Source organism: Lactuca sativa, chromosome 3 (assembly GCF_002870075.4).
Source record: "Lactuca sativa cultivar Salinas chromosome 3, Lsat_Salinas_v11, whole genome shotgun sequence".
In the NCBI taxonomy this organism is placed as follows: Eukaryota; Viridiplantae; Streptophyta; class Magnoliopsida; order Asterales; family Asteraceae; genus Lactuca; species Lactuca sativa.
Window position 1 is genome coordinate 31,461,094 of NC_056625.2, and position 19,065 is coordinate 31,480,158.

The following is a 19,065-nucleotide window of genomic DNA, read 5'->3' on the forward strand; positions in this document are numbered from 1 at the left end:
ACATTTGAATAGTCATATACGATTTCGAATTATGAAATTTGTTTCGTTTTATCATCCATGGTTTCACAGGTTTAAATTATAAAACACCGAGAAGAGAAGAGACGGAAAAAATACATATACAATTACAATTACAATTAAAAATAATAAAAACAAAAACAATCATATCAATATCATATCATAATCATTAGGGGTAAATGCAAAGAATAACAATATAACCAACAATTTGTTATGAAAACATTATTCTTTGAAAACCTCCCCATTATAACAATGCGTAATCAGTTACTTTTTGCACATCCCATTAAAAGGAGAGCAAAAAGAAACAATATACTTTCCCTCGCTTTTATTCAACTTAAATATCCTATATGAACAATGACATCATCATTCAAAACTCAATGCTCTAATAAGAAATAATATGAAACTTTCACCAAATTTCATCCAAACTCATAAAAGATGAACAGGTCTTTAATGGATGAAACGAAACAAAAAGTCAAAAAGTATATAAAATTGTAGATAAAGATGAAGAAAAGAAACACTTAAAACTATACACCCAAAATGAAACAAAATGGTGTGATGATCAGAAATCTAACCACTTGGTGTAGTAAACACAGGTAGTTGGAGAGATGAGTCCATCAGGTGTACACTCTCTAATTCTTGGACAAACACCACAAGGAATTGACACCATTGCCCCTGTTTTCAAACCCTGAGCGGAATCCCCTGTTGTATATCTATAACATAAATTCCCAATAGGAATGGAATGGTATTCCCCCAATCCAGTACTCTTCACCTCTATAATCTTATTATCCAAAACCATAGACTTCAATATCTCACTTATCTGCTGACTCGTGCAATCGATATTAATCAGCCCATTTTTAACAGAAAAATCATATACTCCATCAGCAGTTGCAACCTTTAGCTTACGAATGATCCTGAGGCAAAGGTCTTTAAGACCATTAATGAAGTCCTGATCAAGTTCCCCTTTTGAATACCATGAACCACCTGTGATCTCCTGTGATGGCTCAAATTCAGCTGCAATATAGTGTTTTCTTCCCTTTAATTGGACATGGGCAACTTCTTTTACTAAACCAGAAGTTAGGAGGTTCTTTATAGACTTGTTGAAAGTCGGATCTGGGAGTCCTGCTTCCTGCTTTAAATCCTTTACAAAGATTGCCATTTCTCTTTTGCTTTTGATCACATTCAGTACTATGCGATCTGATTCCGCTATATTACCACCTGTTTTTGGTTTCGTCTCTGGGGCTTTTCTTTTCTGTAAGAGACTCATCTTGATGAAGCTGCAACAACACTAAACACTTTGATTTCAGTCATAGAATCGAATCATGCAAATAGAACTGACTTCATTACTGAGTTTCTAAACAAACAGAGGCAGGCTTCACACTGATCAAAACAGACTTCACAGTTCACAAGAAATTAACACAGGGATCTCAGGAACCATAATGATAAAAAAACATACAAGAGTGATCGAAACAGGAAGTAGAAGTATAATGATCAAAAGAAAGAAACCAACAGGAATAGGAACTATAATCATCAAAAGAAAATGAAAGAGCGCAAAAATAAAAATAAAAAATAGGAAAAAACTTCCAATCGGACCTGAGGTCGATGTCTGGTGGCCGGAAGTGAAGCTCTGAACGCCGTCGAGCAGAAGAAACGTGAAGGGCTTGGAGGTCGGAGGTCGAAGCGGATTGATTTCTAATAACCTGAAGCCCTAATTTCTATTACTCTCGTCGTGGGATATACCATGGACATTTTTTACATTCCAGTTAACCTTTATAAGTATTAAATTATGTGAGCCATTTATATTTGGATCATGATAGTTCTTGCATTTAGATGCGTTACGCCATTTTTAGGTATTTGGATAGTAGTACGGACAAATAAAGAGCCTTTCAAATAAATCATAGTTGTGAAGAGATCATAAATTGTTCGCAACAGTCTCAAACTCAGATTAAACTATTGTGCTTGTTAGAATACACGCATACACACAAAAAAAAAAAAAAAAAAAAAAAAAAAAAAAAAACAAATGTGTCGTTCTTTGCAAGTGGGAAAAATGAAGTGGCAACAAACAAGAGGCTGAAAGAGATAGCATCAACAACAATGGATGAAATGGAAATTAAAAAGTAGAAACCTTGGGTTCAACGGAGATGTGCAGCCGTAGATGATGCGATGGCAGAATTGTCCCAAGTGATTGTGAATTGGTGATTTTGTGCGTACATGAAAGGGTTTTACATTTAGGGCTTTGTACGCCCACTAAAGCGTGCGAATTTTAAAAACCTATCAATGTAAAATTTTCATTTAAAACCCATTAAAACTTGAAAAATCAATTTATACCCTTAAAACTTGGCCCTAGACCTCCCGTGAGAGGCAAATCGCTAAAAAGTGAACACTAACAATATTTTGGATTTGTCCGGGTTTTGACTCTAGACCTTCATATAAAATTTCACTCATTAATCATTAAGTTTGTATCGTGGGGAACAACTCCATTTGAGAGCTTTTAAAATGATAAGTCGTATCATATGAATGACTCATGTCGAACCTATCTAAAGGTCATCATGTTAGGATAAGTTGTGGGGCACTTTTGCACTTTTGGGTGTGTTTGAATCTTTGGATTTTTTTTTGTAGAATTATGAGGATGTTTGAGATTACTTTTCAAACTGATTTATTAGATTTTTGGCTTTTTCAAAAAACCAAATATTTAAAAAGGTGTCCGGCAATTCCAAAAGTAATTTTGGATTGACTTTTTGGTAAGAAGAAAAAATGAGCTTTTTTAGAAGTCACGAATTGCTAACTTTTGATGACTTTTGGTTTTTTGGCTTTTGTCACCTCAAAAGTTAATCTAAACATATTTTAAAATTTTTTTTTTTTTGATAAAAACCATAAACCAAAAAGTCTTTTTCTTTTGTCAAAAATGACTTTTTAAATTAAAAAGCAATCTCAAACACCCCCTATATACATCAACCACTAGTCTCTCATCGTATAGACTTATAAAACCTTTAGTCATTAAAAAAACTCGAATTAAGAAAAAAAAATGTCAATCTTAAAGTTTTTAGAAAAAAAACCCTCATAATCCAAAAGTTATTTCAAGTAACCTTTAAAGATAAACTTTTTTTTTGTGCTTTATTGATGTTCATTTATATAATTTTACACATTTTACAAACTTATATATAATTTTGTCTAATAATTCTATATAATAAAAGTTACAGCTTCTGATTATCATATATTTTTGTGAAACATACTCTACTATCCTTATACTCTACTATCCTTTAGGCTCATCATAGTTTGAGCTCATCAAATGAATTTTCGAAAGCCTATGCAAAGTGAAATTAAAATACCTAACTTGAAAATGATATATGGACATCATTAGGCATGTCCAATATTATTATAGTTCAATTTTACAATTATAATGAAAACTAAACTAAATTGATATAAAGTATTAAAAATATAAGAAAAATAAGAAAGGATGTGGCTCTCACTTCTTATATAGTCCTACTCAACAATAGTTATAAAATTAAAAAAAATAATAATAAAAAAAAACCATTATAGGCGCAAATAAATAATGTATTTTCTCTCCAAAATTGAGAATGAACAAATTGTGTGGTCGATTTACATGAACAAATTGTGTGGAAGAAAAATAGATTACCTTTAATGTCTACATTTCTTATTTTGTTGGACAAAATTTGATAAGATTTTTTTTTTTCAATTTGATTAGTGTCCAAAGCGGAAGCCTCCAATACAAGAATGGTATTCTTAGATGGAGCGTGAAGTTTTGAGTGGTATAATAATGTTTTAAAGTTTTTGGTAGGATCATGACTAAATGAGTACTAAATTACTAACAATTGTATTTGCCATAATTCTTAGCAGTGAACATGACTAAATGCAAAAAGAAATAGCAATGTGCTTCCCATCTTTTTTATTATACTTGAATGACATGGCTATGATAGATACATAAACATTGCTATCTCTTGTATTTATCTGTAATAATTATAATAATAATGAAAATAACTATATGATAATAAAATAATATGATTAGGCTCTTTAAATCTAGAAATTTGTTTAAATTGTACCAATATAACCGTTTGTTGCACATCCTACCAATTTTGGGTGCTTAGTTGGCATACATGTTTGAACGACTAGGAAAAGAATCGCATGTTTAAATGAATCTGAAAGAAAGTCGTTAGATAGATAACATATTTCATTTCAATGCCTAACAAAAGAATATTCATTGAATCAAAGATCAAACATTCCAAACTTATAAAAGACAAACAGGTCTTAATGGATGAAACCAAACAAAGAGATTCTAGATCAAGATCAAACACCAAAACAAAGATATTATATGTACCTCAAAATGCTGCAGAAAATGGAAACATGGTGTCATGATCAGAAATCCAACCACTTGGTATAGTAGACACATGTAGTTGGAGAGATAAGTCCACCAGGCGTACACTCTCTAATTTTTGGACAAACACCACAAGGAATTGACATCATTGCCCCTGTTTCTAAACTCTTAGACTAATCATCTGATGAACACCTATAACATAAATTCCCAATAGGAATGGAATGGTATTCCCCCAATCCAGTACTCTTCACCTCTATAATCTTATTATCCAAAACCATATACCTCAATATCTCACTTATTTGCTGAGTCGTGCAATCAGTTTTTAACAACCCTTTGTTCTTGATTATATCCATTACTCCATCAGCAGTTGCAACCTTTAGCTTACGAATGATCCTGAGGCAAAGGTCTTTAAGACCATTAATGAAGTCCTGATCAAGTTCCCCTTTTGAATACCATGAACCACCTGTGATCTCTTCTGATGGATTAAACTCTGCTGCAATATAGTATTTTTTGGTCTTGAATTGGACATGGGGAACTTCTTTTATTAGACCCAAAGCTTGGAGATTCTTGAGACACTTGTTGAAAATGGACTCTGGGAGTTTTGTTTCTTCCTTTAAATCCCTTTTCAAGATTGCCATTTCTTTTTTGCTTTTGATCGCATCCAGTACCATGCCATCTGATTCGGCTAGACCACCACCTGGTTTTGGTTTAGGCTCTGGATTTTTTCTTTTTTGTGGGAGATCCATTGCAAGAAAGCTAAACACTTTGAGTAATATTCGATGATGAATCTGCAAGAACAAATAGAACTTGATTTAGTCAGATTCTACACAAGCCCTACCAAAACAAAAGAAAAGTCAAAATTAAGGATGTTAGAACATGCATAATCATTTTATGGAGCAAGACGACTAAAAATTTTGTATCCAACTAGCGTTTACTCTTTTTATTGAAGTTGTATGTGTTCAATTCAATACAATAGGCAAAGAATAGAGAAAGTTATGTGCAAAAACACTGTTTGAAAGGCAAATACATTATCTATTTATACAGAGGCGATAATCAGCAGCTAGATTCTTTCTCGAATCAACAATTAAATACTATCAACTTAGACATTGTACATTGTTTATATTCTAGTTAACAAACAATTAGTCGATTATGTGAACTAAGTTGTATCTGGACCAAAATAGTTTTGGGATTTCGAGGCGTAACTTCGTGTTTATGTATCTGGATAGGAGTAGAGATCACGCAATAGCTGTGTAGAGATCATAAATAAACTGATCGCAATAGTCTCATAGTCTCATCAAATCATTGATCATTCACTGATAAAATCAGAAAATATACTTGTTAGGATCTATACAGATACGTACACATATAAAACTCTGTCAAGTTGGACAAAAAAATTGAACCCAAATGCATTGAGGAGAGGATAGCGTCGATCAACCACAATGAAGAATTAGAAAATGAGAATTGAAAAGAATTAAGGAAACATAACCTAACCTTGCTTGGGTTCAACGGAGCGCCGTTCGCAACCGGCGACCGTATGAGAACTGACCGATGCTACAGCTGAAGAAACGTGCGTGGCAAGGGATAAAGATCTCTTCTATATTTTGTATTTTTACGGTATTTTTGATATAACAAAGAAATATTACCATAATTAAATATGATAAATTTTAAATATAAATAATATTTTTTACATAATTAATGTATTTTATATTTAGTTAGAGTAATATTATACATAATTAATGTTTATTACATTTAATTATGATAATATTTATTATAATTAATGCTTTTTATATGTGTTTTTAGGAAATATATTAAAAAATCCCTATTTTTATATCATATTTTTTTTAAATGTTTTTAAAGCTAAGATTTAGTTTTATCAATATAAAGATCTCTTCTATTATGAAAATAGTTTAGTATTTCACATGTTAAACTTGTAAAAAACAGAAGTTTGAAATAACATCGTTTCGGACGTTTTGACATTTCAAACCTATGAAATAGTATTTTTCAGAAAGAAAAATGAAAACTATTTTTTTTACATTCTATTGAATATGCAAAATTAGTAGTTATTTGGGAAAAGCCTTTTTTTGGCGGGAAAATGTCTCTTGAGGGTAATTAACTTTTGCGTTTGTACTCATTTGGTCCCTTCCTTTTTTTGTATTCAATATACCATCGAACTTGTTGTTTGTGTTCACCATAACCCTTTTGACGGGCTTTTGACCTGTGATAGTCAGTCAAAGGGTTATGGTGAACACAAACAACAAGTTCGATGGTATATTGAGTACAAAAAAAGGGAAATAGACAAAATGAGAACAAATGCAACAGTTGGTTACCCTCCTGATTCATTTTCCCTTTACTCATTTACAACAAATCTCACGTCATCTCCTACTGATATTAATGACTTTATGAGATTCATTCTTGCTTCTTTTCAAAACATAACCCACGAAAGAACATTATTCATACATGTACAACTTTATAATGCACTTGAATATTTATTAGGAGAATCTTGACTAAGCAGACGCATTTCATGACTACATTTACATTTCCAATCAAATGATTTATCGTATCATAGATTCTAGACAAGTCTACAAACGAGTGGAATCACAAGTGCTGTGATTTTTTAGTTTACTTAGCTTTAAGATCGAACTCATGGGATAAGATATAACATTAATATGTACGATATCATGCTGCTTTTGTAGACACATTACCATAATATTGTACATATTTATATTGTATCTTATCCCATGAGTCCGATCTTAAAGCTAAGTAAACTCAAAAATCATAGCACTTGTGATTCCACTCGTTTGTAGACTTGTCTAGAATCCATGATATGATAAATCATTTGATTGGAAATGTAAATGTAGTGATGAAATACGTCTGCTTAGTCAAGATTTCCCTAATAAATATTCAAGTGCATTACAAAGTTGTACATGTATGAATAATGTTCTTTCATAGGTTATGTTTTGAAGATAAGCAAGAATGAATCTCATAAAGTCATTAATATCAGTAAGAGATGACGTGAGATTTGTTGTAAATGAGTAAAGGGAAAATGAATCAAGAGGGTAACCAACTATTGCATTTGTTCTCATTTGGTCCCTTTCCTTTTTTTTACTCAATATATCATCAAACTTGTTGTTTGTGTTCACCATAACCCTTTGACCAGCTATCACAGGTCAAAAGCCGATCAAAAAGGTTATGGTGAACACAAACAACAAGTTCGATGGTATATTGAATACAAAAAAAAAAAGACCGAATGAGTACAAATGCAAAAGTTAATTACCCTTAAAAGTCATTTTTCCTTTTTTGGCTAAGTTTTGTAAAAAAACCTAGGTAGATTTATCATTTTCCATAAACCTATCGATTTAAAATTCACATTTAAAACCCACTAAAATTTGAAATTTTCAATTTACACCTTTCAGTATACGAAACTTAAAACTTTTCACATTTAAGCCCCACTAAAAGTTGAAAGTTTCAATTTACACCCTTCAATATACGAAACTTAAAAAAGCCCTCAAAAACACGTTCACTTCATGTAATCTCATTCGTATTCATCATAATTCAAGACTTGGAGCTAGTCAGTTGTTAGTTGGACACTTCTCTTATTCTTGTATTGTTCGTCTTTTCTTTTTTCATATATAAATCCAATAATCACTTGCTCTGTTTGTTAATGTTATCTCTCGGGACATTATTAATTCTTACATATCTTTCATTTGTTCAATTTCATTATAACTGTTTTAATTTAAATTAATCTAAAATTATATTATTTCGAATTTGTCATTCACCAAAATCGAGGATGATAAATTTTATGGTCGACCAACGCGATGCATAGAACGAATTTTTTTACTTTATATCCCTACTCATCAGAACATCTCTCTCTATACATGCTGATGTATGTGTGAGGGTGATATTATATATGGAAGAAAACTCAAACAAACTAATACTCTTTCTTATAAATTTTGTTTCTTCATGGATAAAGATGTATCACGGATCATGTTTCTGAGATCTTTTTTGTGATCAACATCAATATTAATACTTTCTTTCCTCAAAGCATGAGCTTCTTTCTCTAATCTCTTCTTTTCTGTCTCTGCTTGCTGTGCATTTTCATCACGTGCTTTCTTAAACATCTTAGCAAACAGTGCCAATATTTGTGTCACTACATAAACAACAAACCCAAGAACCACTTATATATATATATATATATATATATATATATATATATATATATATATATATATATATATATATATATATATATATATATAATAAAACTTTAGATAAATAAATGTCAGGAAAGAGAGAGACATTAACATGAAAAAAGTAAAGATCAAACCTTGCTCGAATGGGCAACGAACAGGATCTTCTCCAAAATACTGTGAAAGTGAATCAGCATTTCTTCCCTGAAAAGAAATACTTGTTGGAATGAGATGAATATATTTATTAAAAAAAAAAAGGTTGAAAACTCACCACTTCTGTATACAAAGAGATTAATGCCCGGACTTCGGCTTCAGCAGTATCAAGAAAAGCCTTCAACGCCTGAAAACATGGTTGGTTTAATAAAATATTCATCAGTTATAATAAAATATATACAAAATAGCAACCTAGTTTATGCTCATTACCAATATAATAATCTGTTTTTTTATCCATAGTAGCAACATACTTAAATTTATTTACCCATAATAATAATAATATAATAGCAACAGACTTTTATTCCGCAATATGTAATTATTATGAAACTTGTGGAATGCTTGCTTATAATTATAAGATTATCAGTAAAGAAATTTAAGTAGGCTGCTATTTATTGCAATTTGTGGATTAGTTTTTTTTTTTTTTATGAATAACTCTGACCTTTTGGAAGCCAGCTGATATAGCGCCATCATTTTCAGAAGCAGTGAGTTCTTGCTCAACTTTTTCAAGACCTTTACTCACTGCTTGCATTTCTTCAGCCAAATTCTTCAATTGGATCTTTCATTTTTGGAAGGGAAAAATAAAACTCAGCAACAGATTGATTAACTAAAAAAAAAAAATCCCAAACCCTAAGTTTTACAATATTGAACTGAAATACCTTGGAGGCAGTTTCTAGATGAACAAGATCCTTGTCAAAATCTAGCAACTCTGGCATCTTCTCAGCAAGGAGCTAGTAAAAATAAACACAAATTATAATTTATAATTTGAGTTGAGGTATGTATAATAAAAATTGTAAGATGTTTTGAGATTTGTACCTTGCATAAATAATGCATTAGTGTCATCTTGTTGTTTCTTGCACGCGTATCAGACAATTTAAGAAGGCTGTCCAATTTAAAACCTATGGCGGATCCTGCAAAACAGATCATGCATGTCTTGTCTTTATATCATGAAACACAAGTTTCTAGAAGATTCTAGAAGCTACCAGACATAATAAAAGCTATTTGTTTTGAATGGTACCTCGAGCAGTGCCCTGATTTAAAGCATTTCCAAGCGTAAGAATTGTTTGCATTATTTGACGCAACTTTGCAGATTCCTTAACCTACATTATAACATATAGTATTAGGTAATTATAAGGATTTTGATAGAAACAAAAAATAATAATAAATAAGAATAATGTTGAAATGTAAGAATCCTTACCTCAATAGTAGCATCATTGATTGCACTCAGGTTTCGTCTCAAATCACTAACCTGGAAATTTTTAGAATTAAATGCATGAAAAACTAACAATAATGTTGAAAAAAATGGTAAAAAGTCTTATATCTACCTGACTGGTAAAAGTAATTGTGAATGCAAATACTCGAAGTTTTGACTCAACCCGTGGGACCTTCATTAGCTCCATGAAAAACTACAAACCCATGACCATGAATTATAATAAATTTCTCTCTCAAACACTTTAAATCCTAGAGAGAGTAAAAATACCAGTTCACACTTTCCAAGCATTTCCTTGTTTCCTGTATAGTTCTGAGATTACAAGAATTATTTAGGACAAATTAAGTATTATAATAATAATAATGGTAGTAATTTGAACTTATGGGAAAAGTAGAGACAGTACCTTTAATGTCTCCATTTCTTCTTTTGTGGGACAAAATTTGATAAGATTTTCAACTTGATCGATGTCCAAAGCAGAAGCATCCAAAGCAAGAATGGCATTCTAAGATGGAAAATGAAGTTTTTAAATTTGAAGGAAAAGTAGCATAGCATGCATCCTAAGAAGAAAATGAACTTACAATCATATCTGGGAGAGGAATCTTTATTTTGGTAAGCATGATTTCACAATTATATGCTCTACGCAAGTCAACCTAAAAATTAAACGTAAGAAAATAAATTGGAAAAACATAAAAATTAATATAGACAAAAAATATTAGATTAGGAGTAAATCCAGTAACTAACCAATTGAACTTTTTCAGGTTTATTGATTTTTGAACCTCGTCGAGCACCACCTTTACTGGTACTGTCAGAAACAGATGCTGCAGAAAATAGACTCTCAAGCTCTGATATATCAATTTCAGGAGCCCTATAAAATCAAATATAAAACTTATTTTACATTTCTACTCTGGTTTTATATCAGAAACAGAAACTCCTATTTGATTTGTGAATTATATACCTTGATTGGTCTTCTTGTTTTTGATTATCAGCCCATAAACTCCCTTGCATAGCTCTGGTAACTTTGACCCAATGCAAGGGCTTTAAAGAGGTCTTCTTAGGAGGAATTGAAGAACCTGAACCAGCTTTACTTCTTCCACTACTTAAAGAACCAGTAAGACGCCCCCTTCCAGTGGAGGGGGCAGCTTGTTGCAGCCCATTACCACCCTTTGTTCCGGGAGGTGGAGGTGGCGGTGGACCTGGCCCACCACTACGACCTGGAGGTGGAGGTGGAGGTGGTCCACCACTGCGACCTGGTGGTGGAGGTGGAGGTGGTCCTGGTGGACCTGTGCGACCTGGAGGTGGGGGTGGAGGTGGACCTGGTGGACCTGCACCATTGCGGCCTGGAGGTGGAGGTGGAGGTGGAGGTGCACCAGGTGGCTTGGTTACTGAAGAAACTGTTCCTTGACGTGGAGCTCCAGGAGGGGGAGGAGGGAGCGGCGGTGGTGGTGGTCCAGGGGTAGCACTGGCTTTAGTAGCCACGCCAAATGGAGGTGGAGGTGGGGGTGGTGGAGGACCTTTCGAAGAAACAGGTGGAGGTGGAGGTGGTGGTGGTGGTGGAGCACCTTTTGAAGAAATGGGTGGAGGTGGAGGTGGTGGTGGTGGTGGAGCACCTTTTGAAGAAATGGGTGGAGGTGGAGGTGGTGGTGGTGGTGGAGCACCTCTTGAAGAAACAGGTGGAGGTGGAGGCGGAGGTGGTGGTGGTGGAGGGGCTTTCAAAGAAACAGGTGGAGGTGGAGGTGGAGGTGGGGGTGGGGGTGGTGAACTCTTGGAAAAACTAGAAGTAGAAGCGATGGGAGGTGGTGGTGGTGGTGGTGGTGGTGGTGGAGGTGGCAGTGGTGGAAGGGTCTTTGTGGAGATAGGAGGCAAAGTGGGAGGTGGTGCTATAGCATCATCTAAACTATCAACAGGAACATGTTTTGGTGATGCTAAAGAACCATTCACATTACTTAAATCAGCACTTGTAGGGGTGGAGGTGGAATCACCTGCATCTGATATCTTATGCTGCAGCTGCAATGGATCCTCCAATGATTTCCGATCAGGTGTGCCATCCGAAATAGAATCTCTATATGAAGCTTCATCATAAAAGCTCACTGTAGATGCAGGTGTACACGTCATATCATTACTCCTTTCAGATTCCAAAAAATCCAAACTATCAGCAACACTCGATGCATTATTTTCATCCTCAGAGTCAAAAGGTGAAGAATAAGTACTCAGTTTATTCCTCAACATTGACAACTCTTTCGCATCATTTAAAACAGATAACTGTTTCACTAACCATAAAGCAGTATCATCACCACCATCACCCCATTCAATCCCATTAAAAAGTTCTTGAACTTTGTTAAAAGCTTCTATAGGCAATCCACCTTTTTCTTCTCCATTCAACATTGTGGTTGGTGTTTTTGGTGAACAAATGTTCTCAACATCTCCAAAAAGAACCTCAGCTCTGAACCCTTTTGGAAACCGTGCCTTTGAGTCCCATAAAGTGTCTAAATTGTCACAATTCAGCATCAAAATATTGGATCTGATAAAAGCAGTGTTGAACATTATGCGAAACATCATAACTTCTCTTTCAGAATCAATGTCTAAATGGAGACACTCTAATACAACATCACCTTCCACCAAACACTGAATGTCAATCTTTATAACATCGCTTTGTTTCTGCATCATATCATGCCTATTTGTCAGCAAATCCCATAAAAAAAAAACTTAAAATAGAAAAAAGATGGAAATAGATTGCCTAAAGTATGCAAATTTAAAATTTTTGGCAATCAAAGTATTGATATAAATTTAGAAACATGTAAGCTACTTGAAAGACATCCTACATATGTGTAAGTAGAATTTTCAAGAAGTGTCAAAATGAAAACTGGTATAAAAGGTGTTTTGAGCCTTTATACACATTTGATTTGCTAATGGAATATGTTTGGATTAAATAACAATTTATGGAAACATTTTACATCTAAATGTTACCTGGCGATAATGCCTCAGATTTCTACCTCTCCTGGGAGTGGAATATAACATTTGTGTCAAAAGCCCATCTTTACTTAAAAGATTTCTCCCATAGATTCGAATCACTGGTCTGCATCCATTTTTATTGTCAAAATTTGGAATAGCACGCAAAATGAGGCAATCCAAAGACAAAGCTCTTTCAGGTGGGGGCCACTCCTCAGATAAATTTCTCCTTGATATGTATTGAAGGTACCGAAGCTGTGAAGGGTACGGATTTAAAGGTGACAAAAGTTGAGACAACCCTTTTGGGGCCTCACGATAAACAATTTCAAGAGTCTTCCGTTCACCAGTTTGTAGTTTTTTATAAATCAAAATGCTGGCTAAAAGGAAGGCTAAAAGAGGCCAACCACCTCTCTCACAATGAAGCAAAATGACATTTTGATTGTTGCCAAGAGTAAGCCAACTCTCACAGAGACGAAGAAAATGATGGACAAGAGATAATGGAAGAAGGGGACAGCCTTCATACTGTTTTGGGTAGTCCATGACTGTGATGTCATACTCGCATAAAATTTCTGAGAATTGGCTCCTTCTTTCACCTTCTCGGAAATTGAATGCAAGAAAGGAGGATTCTGGGAATTCTTCGTGTAATTCGTTACTAATTTCATGCAAATAAAGTTGGTAAAGTCCCTCTGGTAGAACTTCAGTTGAAAAGCAAGAATCAAAAACTGCAAATAAAAACAAAAACAAGAATATAGAGAGGTTATTGTAAAGAAGAAAAAAAAACTAATGAAATGAATTCTAGATAGGATTGCAATTGTGGTTAAATACCATATATTCTATCCACAAGCTCAAGCAAGCCATCAGGTGGTCTTCTATAGAAGAATCTACTGAGAAGAGACATGTCTCGTCAAATGAATAAACTGCTATGTCGGAATGAGCAATAATCTGAAAGAAAAAAGAGATAAGTGTTAATCAAGGCTACCAATTTATCTGTAGTGACCTAATTCCCTTCAGTAACTCAACACATGAAAACCACAGATAATTGATAACATAAGTGTTAATCAAGGCTAATACAGAACTTGTAACCATATCCCACGAAAAGCATCTGTGATGTTATGTTTAGGGTCTCGAATTTCATGGCTACATCATTAATAGGGACCATTTAGCCTCGCAGTAACAGATCACAGATGTGACTATTTTATTAGATTCTGATACTGAAATTGGGAAGGGAACCAAATCAGTTCAGAACTTGTAACTAAATGAGCTTCAATTCCATTCCATACCTTGAATTCCAACTCTCAAACGCTAAATGGAAAGGGTTTTCACAAAGTAAAAGAATAAAAAAGCGAACAGATTACTGGGGATTTAACATACAAAGATTCAAAACTAACCTCGTGGCTCCACTAAAGCTGATTGAACGACACAGATGAATGAAAGATGCTGCACCGGTCGCTCCTAGGGTGTCGCCGATGGTGTTTCCGATTGAAGGATAGGGGTGTTTGTGTGAAATCTGCACGGTGTTTGTGTGGTGCATCTGATGCGTTAATTTGAATTGAGGCTTTTCCCCTCTTTTCCAGATTTTGAAATCCTCTTGTTTAGTTTGGACTATGCGACTTTGTCTGTTGTTTACAAAGAAAGAAGAGCCCTTTTCCACGTTTGGATACTTTATTGCAGGGTAAATTGCTATGTTTTAACAAAATGATATATTAGCTCAAACAAAATATTTTGAATTTTTCTATTTGGTCCTAAAAACTTTTTTTTAATGTTTTATGGGACATAAAATAAATATTCAACTGTTTTTTATTTGTGACAGCTATATGATATAACAGATTTTATAAGTTACGTCATTGTATGTTTTTGGGAAAATGATTCTTCAGGATAACTAATTGTTGCGTTTGTTTTTATTTTGTTCTTTCTTTTGTACTCGATATACCATCGAACTTGTTGTTTGTATTCACCATAACCCTTTTGACCGGCTTTTGACCTATGATAGTCGGTCAAAAGGTTATTGTGAACACAAACAACAAGTTCAATGATATATTGAATACAAAAAAAAAAAAAAAAAAAAAAAAGGAAAGGGACCAAATGAGAACAAACTCAATAGTTGGTTACCCTTCTGATGCATTTTCCCCGAAAAGTTAAATGAAATTAAAGTTGCAAAATTATCAAAGATTGCAACCTTCTTTGGCCATAACGTATATAAAGAGCGTTTTAGAGGGGTAACTTCGTTAAAACATTGTCTATGTTATGTTTACTATGGTTAGTTGTCAACACCTCTCTGCAAAAGGATATGAATGTGTATGAGAGGTATATTTATCAGCATAAACGTTTACCTCAAGGTATATTATGGTAAAGGCCGACAGAAGCAACCTTTCTTAGCGCGCTTTTCAAGCGCTTAGCTTCTGCTATAAAAAGGCGGCAAGGCCATAAAGTAAGTGAAGTTGCAAGCCTAAGCCAAGAAGGTACGAACGAAGTGACGGGCCCTTTTAGAGAGAGGGGGTGGCTTTCTTGTGGTAGTCATTGCGAACATCTCTCCTCTTCTCTTAGCGTGCACAGTTTGTTTACGCCTTAGGCACATCTATCTTTCTTAGTTTCACGCTGGCCTAATGAATTGAATATGAATAAAAGTCAGTCTTTTAGTAAGCGTATATAAGCAGTTGTTTAGTGTATAAGCAATTCTTTAGTGGTCGCACCGGTACGATGGAGGTTGGTTGAAGATGGTGTTACGCGGCGTTCAGAACCAATCTTGAAGTGAATGAATTAGAAAGAACGAAGAAGTAAGGTAATCTATTTCATTCTATTTTCTTCATTTTGATATTGATAGGGATCCCCGTTCATTCCTAGATTCCCGGATTGATTGTCCCTACCTAACTACATGGTAGTGGTCTAGGGAGCGCAATTGCTAGAGCACGGGAGAATGAAGAGTAATGATTTCAGCAAGAGCAGCCGGACGGACTACTATAGTGAGTCTAGTGACTACTAGAGCAGAGTTAAGTCAAAAGGTATGGTATAGCAGCCTTTCCGAGCGAGCCTCTAGGATCTCCTGTAAACCCCCATGATGTGGTAAAGGGAGGATATTAGGGGAAGCAGTGAGTGGAGATTCCCCTGCAGAGAGTCGGATGAGGGGAGACCCTCACGTCCGGTTCGAAGGGCGGGGATATCCTGACCCTACTATCATTATGCCTTTGCAATGTTACTTGGTTCAACTCTATTTGTGACCTTTTCTCGTGTGTGGGACTCTCTATCTTCTTGGGTATATAATCGATCGTCTTTCATTTGGATAGTGAGTTGTTTTTATAATAAGTCAAGTCAAGAATCATAATCGAACTGGAGGAGCTTGCCAGGATGGCTTGGTAAGCAAGCAAGCAGTTATGTAGGCGCCAACTCCCAGTTCTTTCTCTTCTATTCTTTTTTGTCGATCGAGTCGCTCTCCCTCATTCCACTCGTCCAGCCCTCTTCATGAACTTGTACAATCGATGCCACAGAGATAGCCAACTCTATTATTGAAAAAAATAAGGAAAGGGGCGACGATTTGGCACCAGATATCCGGAGGTGTGGAAAGAGCAGCTGTGAGAAGCAGAAAAACCATCAAAAAACGACGATTATTCGTGGAGGTTTCCACAGAAAGACCCCTTGGTTCTGGCAAACGGATCACAATTACAGGTACCTGGGAGCATACCGATGGAATGAACGAAATACGAACAATTAACATAATATGGTCATAGATCTTAGGTTGTAACTTGATCATGAGCGAATTTGTTGATGTTGCACCCATCAAGTATGGAAAGTGCCAAACATTGGGAACTACCCGGGGATGAGTTAGGAACAGGAACAAGGAGAAGCGAGAACCACTTAAATGGATGAATCGATTGTATTTCGTCCTTTGTTCCCCATAGCAACTTTTTAGCATAGCTTATTAGGGATTTCCCAACGGAAAGGCTTTGTCAAACCCTCTTATGTTAACCTACCTTCTTGCCAGCGAAATAAAATTTAAGATCGCGCATTCAATGACTGCTCTAGAGCCGACTTATCCGGGTATTTCCAACGCTGTGAATAGAAAGAGATTTTTACCCTTCTCTCTCCCCATATATGTCTGTTTCGACCAAGCGAATAAAGTCGGTGGCTGCTGCTCTACTATATAAGTACCGTGCGTGAGGAAAGGATCTCGCGTGGTAAAGCATCTCGACGCTCAATAGCCGTAGTTGCCTATAGACCTTCACGAGTTACTTGTCATCACCCGGAAATCACAAATCTTTACCAAGTGCCAGAGATTGGTTTGGAACTTTCTTGAAGCATCAAGCCTGGCATCCCAAAGCATGATGAGATCTAAACCCCTACCTTGACTAAGAGAATTAGGTTATTCTTTTGCTGTTGGTCTTTGGTGCCTATCCATCCTATGCCTCGTACGTAGTCTAAATCAGAACTGAAACCTCTTTTATACCCGGAAAAAAACTTTGATTCATTCCCTTTGCTAAATGAAGGTGTAGAAGTGGTTGTAGTCAAACAAGAGTGAGGAGAATTCTGCAAAAGCTGCATGATATTCTACATATTGATGGTGTATCTTATCCCATGAATTCGATCTTAAAGCTAAGTAAACTCAAAAATCACAACACTTGTGATTCCACTCGTTTGTAGACTTGTCTAGAATCCATAATACGATAAATCATTTGATTGAAAATGTAAATATAATCATGAAATGCACCTGCTTAGTCAAGATTTTCCTAATAAATATTCAAGTGCATTACAAAGTTGTACTCGTTTGTAGACTTGTCTAGAATCCATGATACAATAAATCATTTGATTGGAAACATAAATATAGTCATGAAATGCACCTGCTTAGTCAAGATTTCTCTAATAAATATTCAAGTGCATTACAAAGTTGCACATGTATGAATAATGTTCTTTCGTAGGTTATGTTTTGAAGAGAAGCAATAATGAATCTCATAAAGTCATTAATATCAGCAGGAGATGACGTGAGATTTGTTGTAAATGGGTAAAGGGAAAATGAATCAGGAAGGTAACCAACTATTGTATTTGTTCTCATTTGGTCAATTTCCTTTTTTTGTACTCAATATATCATCGAACTTGTTGTTTGTGCTCACCAATCACCATAACCCTTTGACCGGCTATCACTGGTCGAAAGGGTTATGGTGAACACAAACAACAAGTTCGATGGTATATTGAGTACAAAAAAAAAAGGGACCAAATGAAAACAAACGCAACAGTTAGTTGCCTTCAAGAGTAAATCAAATAGTCAAATAGTCAAATAGTCAAACAATTAAACTCACTATGATACATAGTAAATCAAATAGTCAAACTTAACCGTCAAAATTAAGATTTATTCATTTTATTAGTTTGATAATTAAATGATTATCAAACTGATAAAATGAATAACTTCTAATTTTGACTATTTTGTTGACTATGTTTTTTTGAAAATGACAAACGAATTAAGTGGAATCCTACTTGTAATATTTCAACGAGCACCCCGGGTTCGAGCTCCTTTACAGGGCAAACCCAGTCCCCATAGGGATTTTCAGGGAAAAATTCTCGACATGTGGCACCACAAGAGGTAGCTTAAGGGAATCGGACTCTCAACTTCACGTCTCACATGAGTACAAAACCTGGTGCGTCCACCCAACTAGGTTGGACATCTCTTGCATTTGGTTGACTGTGTAGTGGGTTTAATTTTGAATAAAAAAACATACAACAAAGTTAATGTGGCTTATAAAACCTGCTATATTAGGTAGCAGCGACCAAAAAAACATATGGACATCTACTTTATGCCCCCATAAAGCACCAAAACTAAAAAAAGGTTTTGAAATTGGAAAATCGGAAATATTTTGTTGGACAAATGTGTCATTTTCCTATAACACAAATAATGTTTTATTTATAAAAATATTAATAGAAATATTTTGGGTAAACTACGAAAATTGTCCTTGTAGTTTTTAATTTTCATCCATTTAATTTTCTTATTCTTATTCTTTTATTTTTTTACCTAACTTTTACATTGTTAGGTGTAGTCTTTTAGAATTTTTTTAAATTACCATTTATATCATGGAACTAAATTTATAATTAACAATGTTACTGTAAATTTGAGAGTAATTACATGTTTGGTCCATATGTTTTGTGTAACGTCCAAAAATATAAAGTAAAAATTTTGTTTCCAATCA

The 19,065-nt window shown here is 34.7% G+C and overlaps 3 protein-coding genes and 1 pseudogene across 6 annotated transcripts; all 4 read right to left on the reverse strand.

Annotated features, from left to right (window-relative positions):
• Positions 1–378: 378 nt before the first annotated feature.
• On the reverse strand, positions 379–2,275 carry LOC111917308 (uncharacterized). Of its 4 annotated transcripts, none has more exons than XM_023913009.3 (2): positions 2,138–2,275; positions 379–1,300 (listed from the first exon to the last, which is right to left on the reverse strand). In XM_023913009.3, exon 2 carries the CDS (start codon positions 1,277–1,279, stop codon positions 575–577), a length of 705 nt encoding a protein of 234 aa, XP_023768777.1. In that variant the 5' UTR covers positions 1,280–1,300; positions 2,138–2,275; the 3' UTR covers positions 379–574. The 4 variants fall into 4 exon arrangements, with proteins under 4 accessions (XP_023768777.1, XP_023768778.1, XP_023768776.1 ...); XM_023913010.3 differs by having other exon boundaries at positions 379–1,289; positions 2,138–2,248; XM_023913008.2 differs by lacking the exon at positions 2,138–2,275 and adding an exon at positions 1,606–2,000 and having other exon boundaries at positions 379–1,289.
• A 1,908-nt stretch (positions 2,276–4,183) lies between these two features.
• LOC128125886 (uncharacterized) lies at positions 4,184–5,968 on the reverse strand. The gene is made up of 3 exons (XM_052770017.1): positions 5,837–5,968; positions 5,549–5,658; positions 4,184–5,133 (listed from the first exon to the last, which is right to left on the reverse strand). The coding sequence occupies exon 3, from the start codon at positions 5,089–5,091 to the stop codon at positions 4,519–4,521; it is 573 nt and encodes a 190-aa protein (XP_052625977.1). The 5' UTR covers positions 5,092–5,133; positions 5,549–5,658; positions 5,837–5,968; the 3' UTR covers positions 4,184–4,518.
• A 2,193-nt stretch (positions 5,969–8,161) lies between these two features.
• LOC111917307 (formin-like protein 14) lies at positions 8,162–14,546 on the reverse strand. The gene is made up of 17 exons (XM_052769203.1): positions 14,287–14,546; positions 13,724–13,840; positions 12,917–13,620; positions 10,908–12,607; positions 10,694–10,817; positions 10,531–10,602; positions 10,356–10,454; positions 10,223–10,264; positions 10,068–10,148; positions 9,941–9,991; positions 9,761–9,842; positions 9,559–9,653; positions 9,402–9,473; positions 9,185–9,301; positions 8,804–8,872; positions 8,670–8,736; positions 8,162–8,492 (listed from the first exon to the last, which is right to left on the reverse strand). Exons 2-17 carry the CDS (start codon positions 13,794–13,796, stop codon positions 8,287–8,289), a joined length of 3,654 nt encoding a protein of 1,217 aa, XP_052625163.1. The 5' UTR covers positions 13,797–13,840; positions 14,287–14,546; the 3' UTR covers positions 8,162–8,286.
• A 1,586-nt stretch (positions 14,547–16,132) lies between these two features.
• LOC128132997 (uncharacterized tatC-like protein ymf16) lies at positions 16,133–16,865 on the reverse strand (annotated as a pseudogene).
• Positions 16,866–19,065: the final 2,200 nt, after the last annotated feature.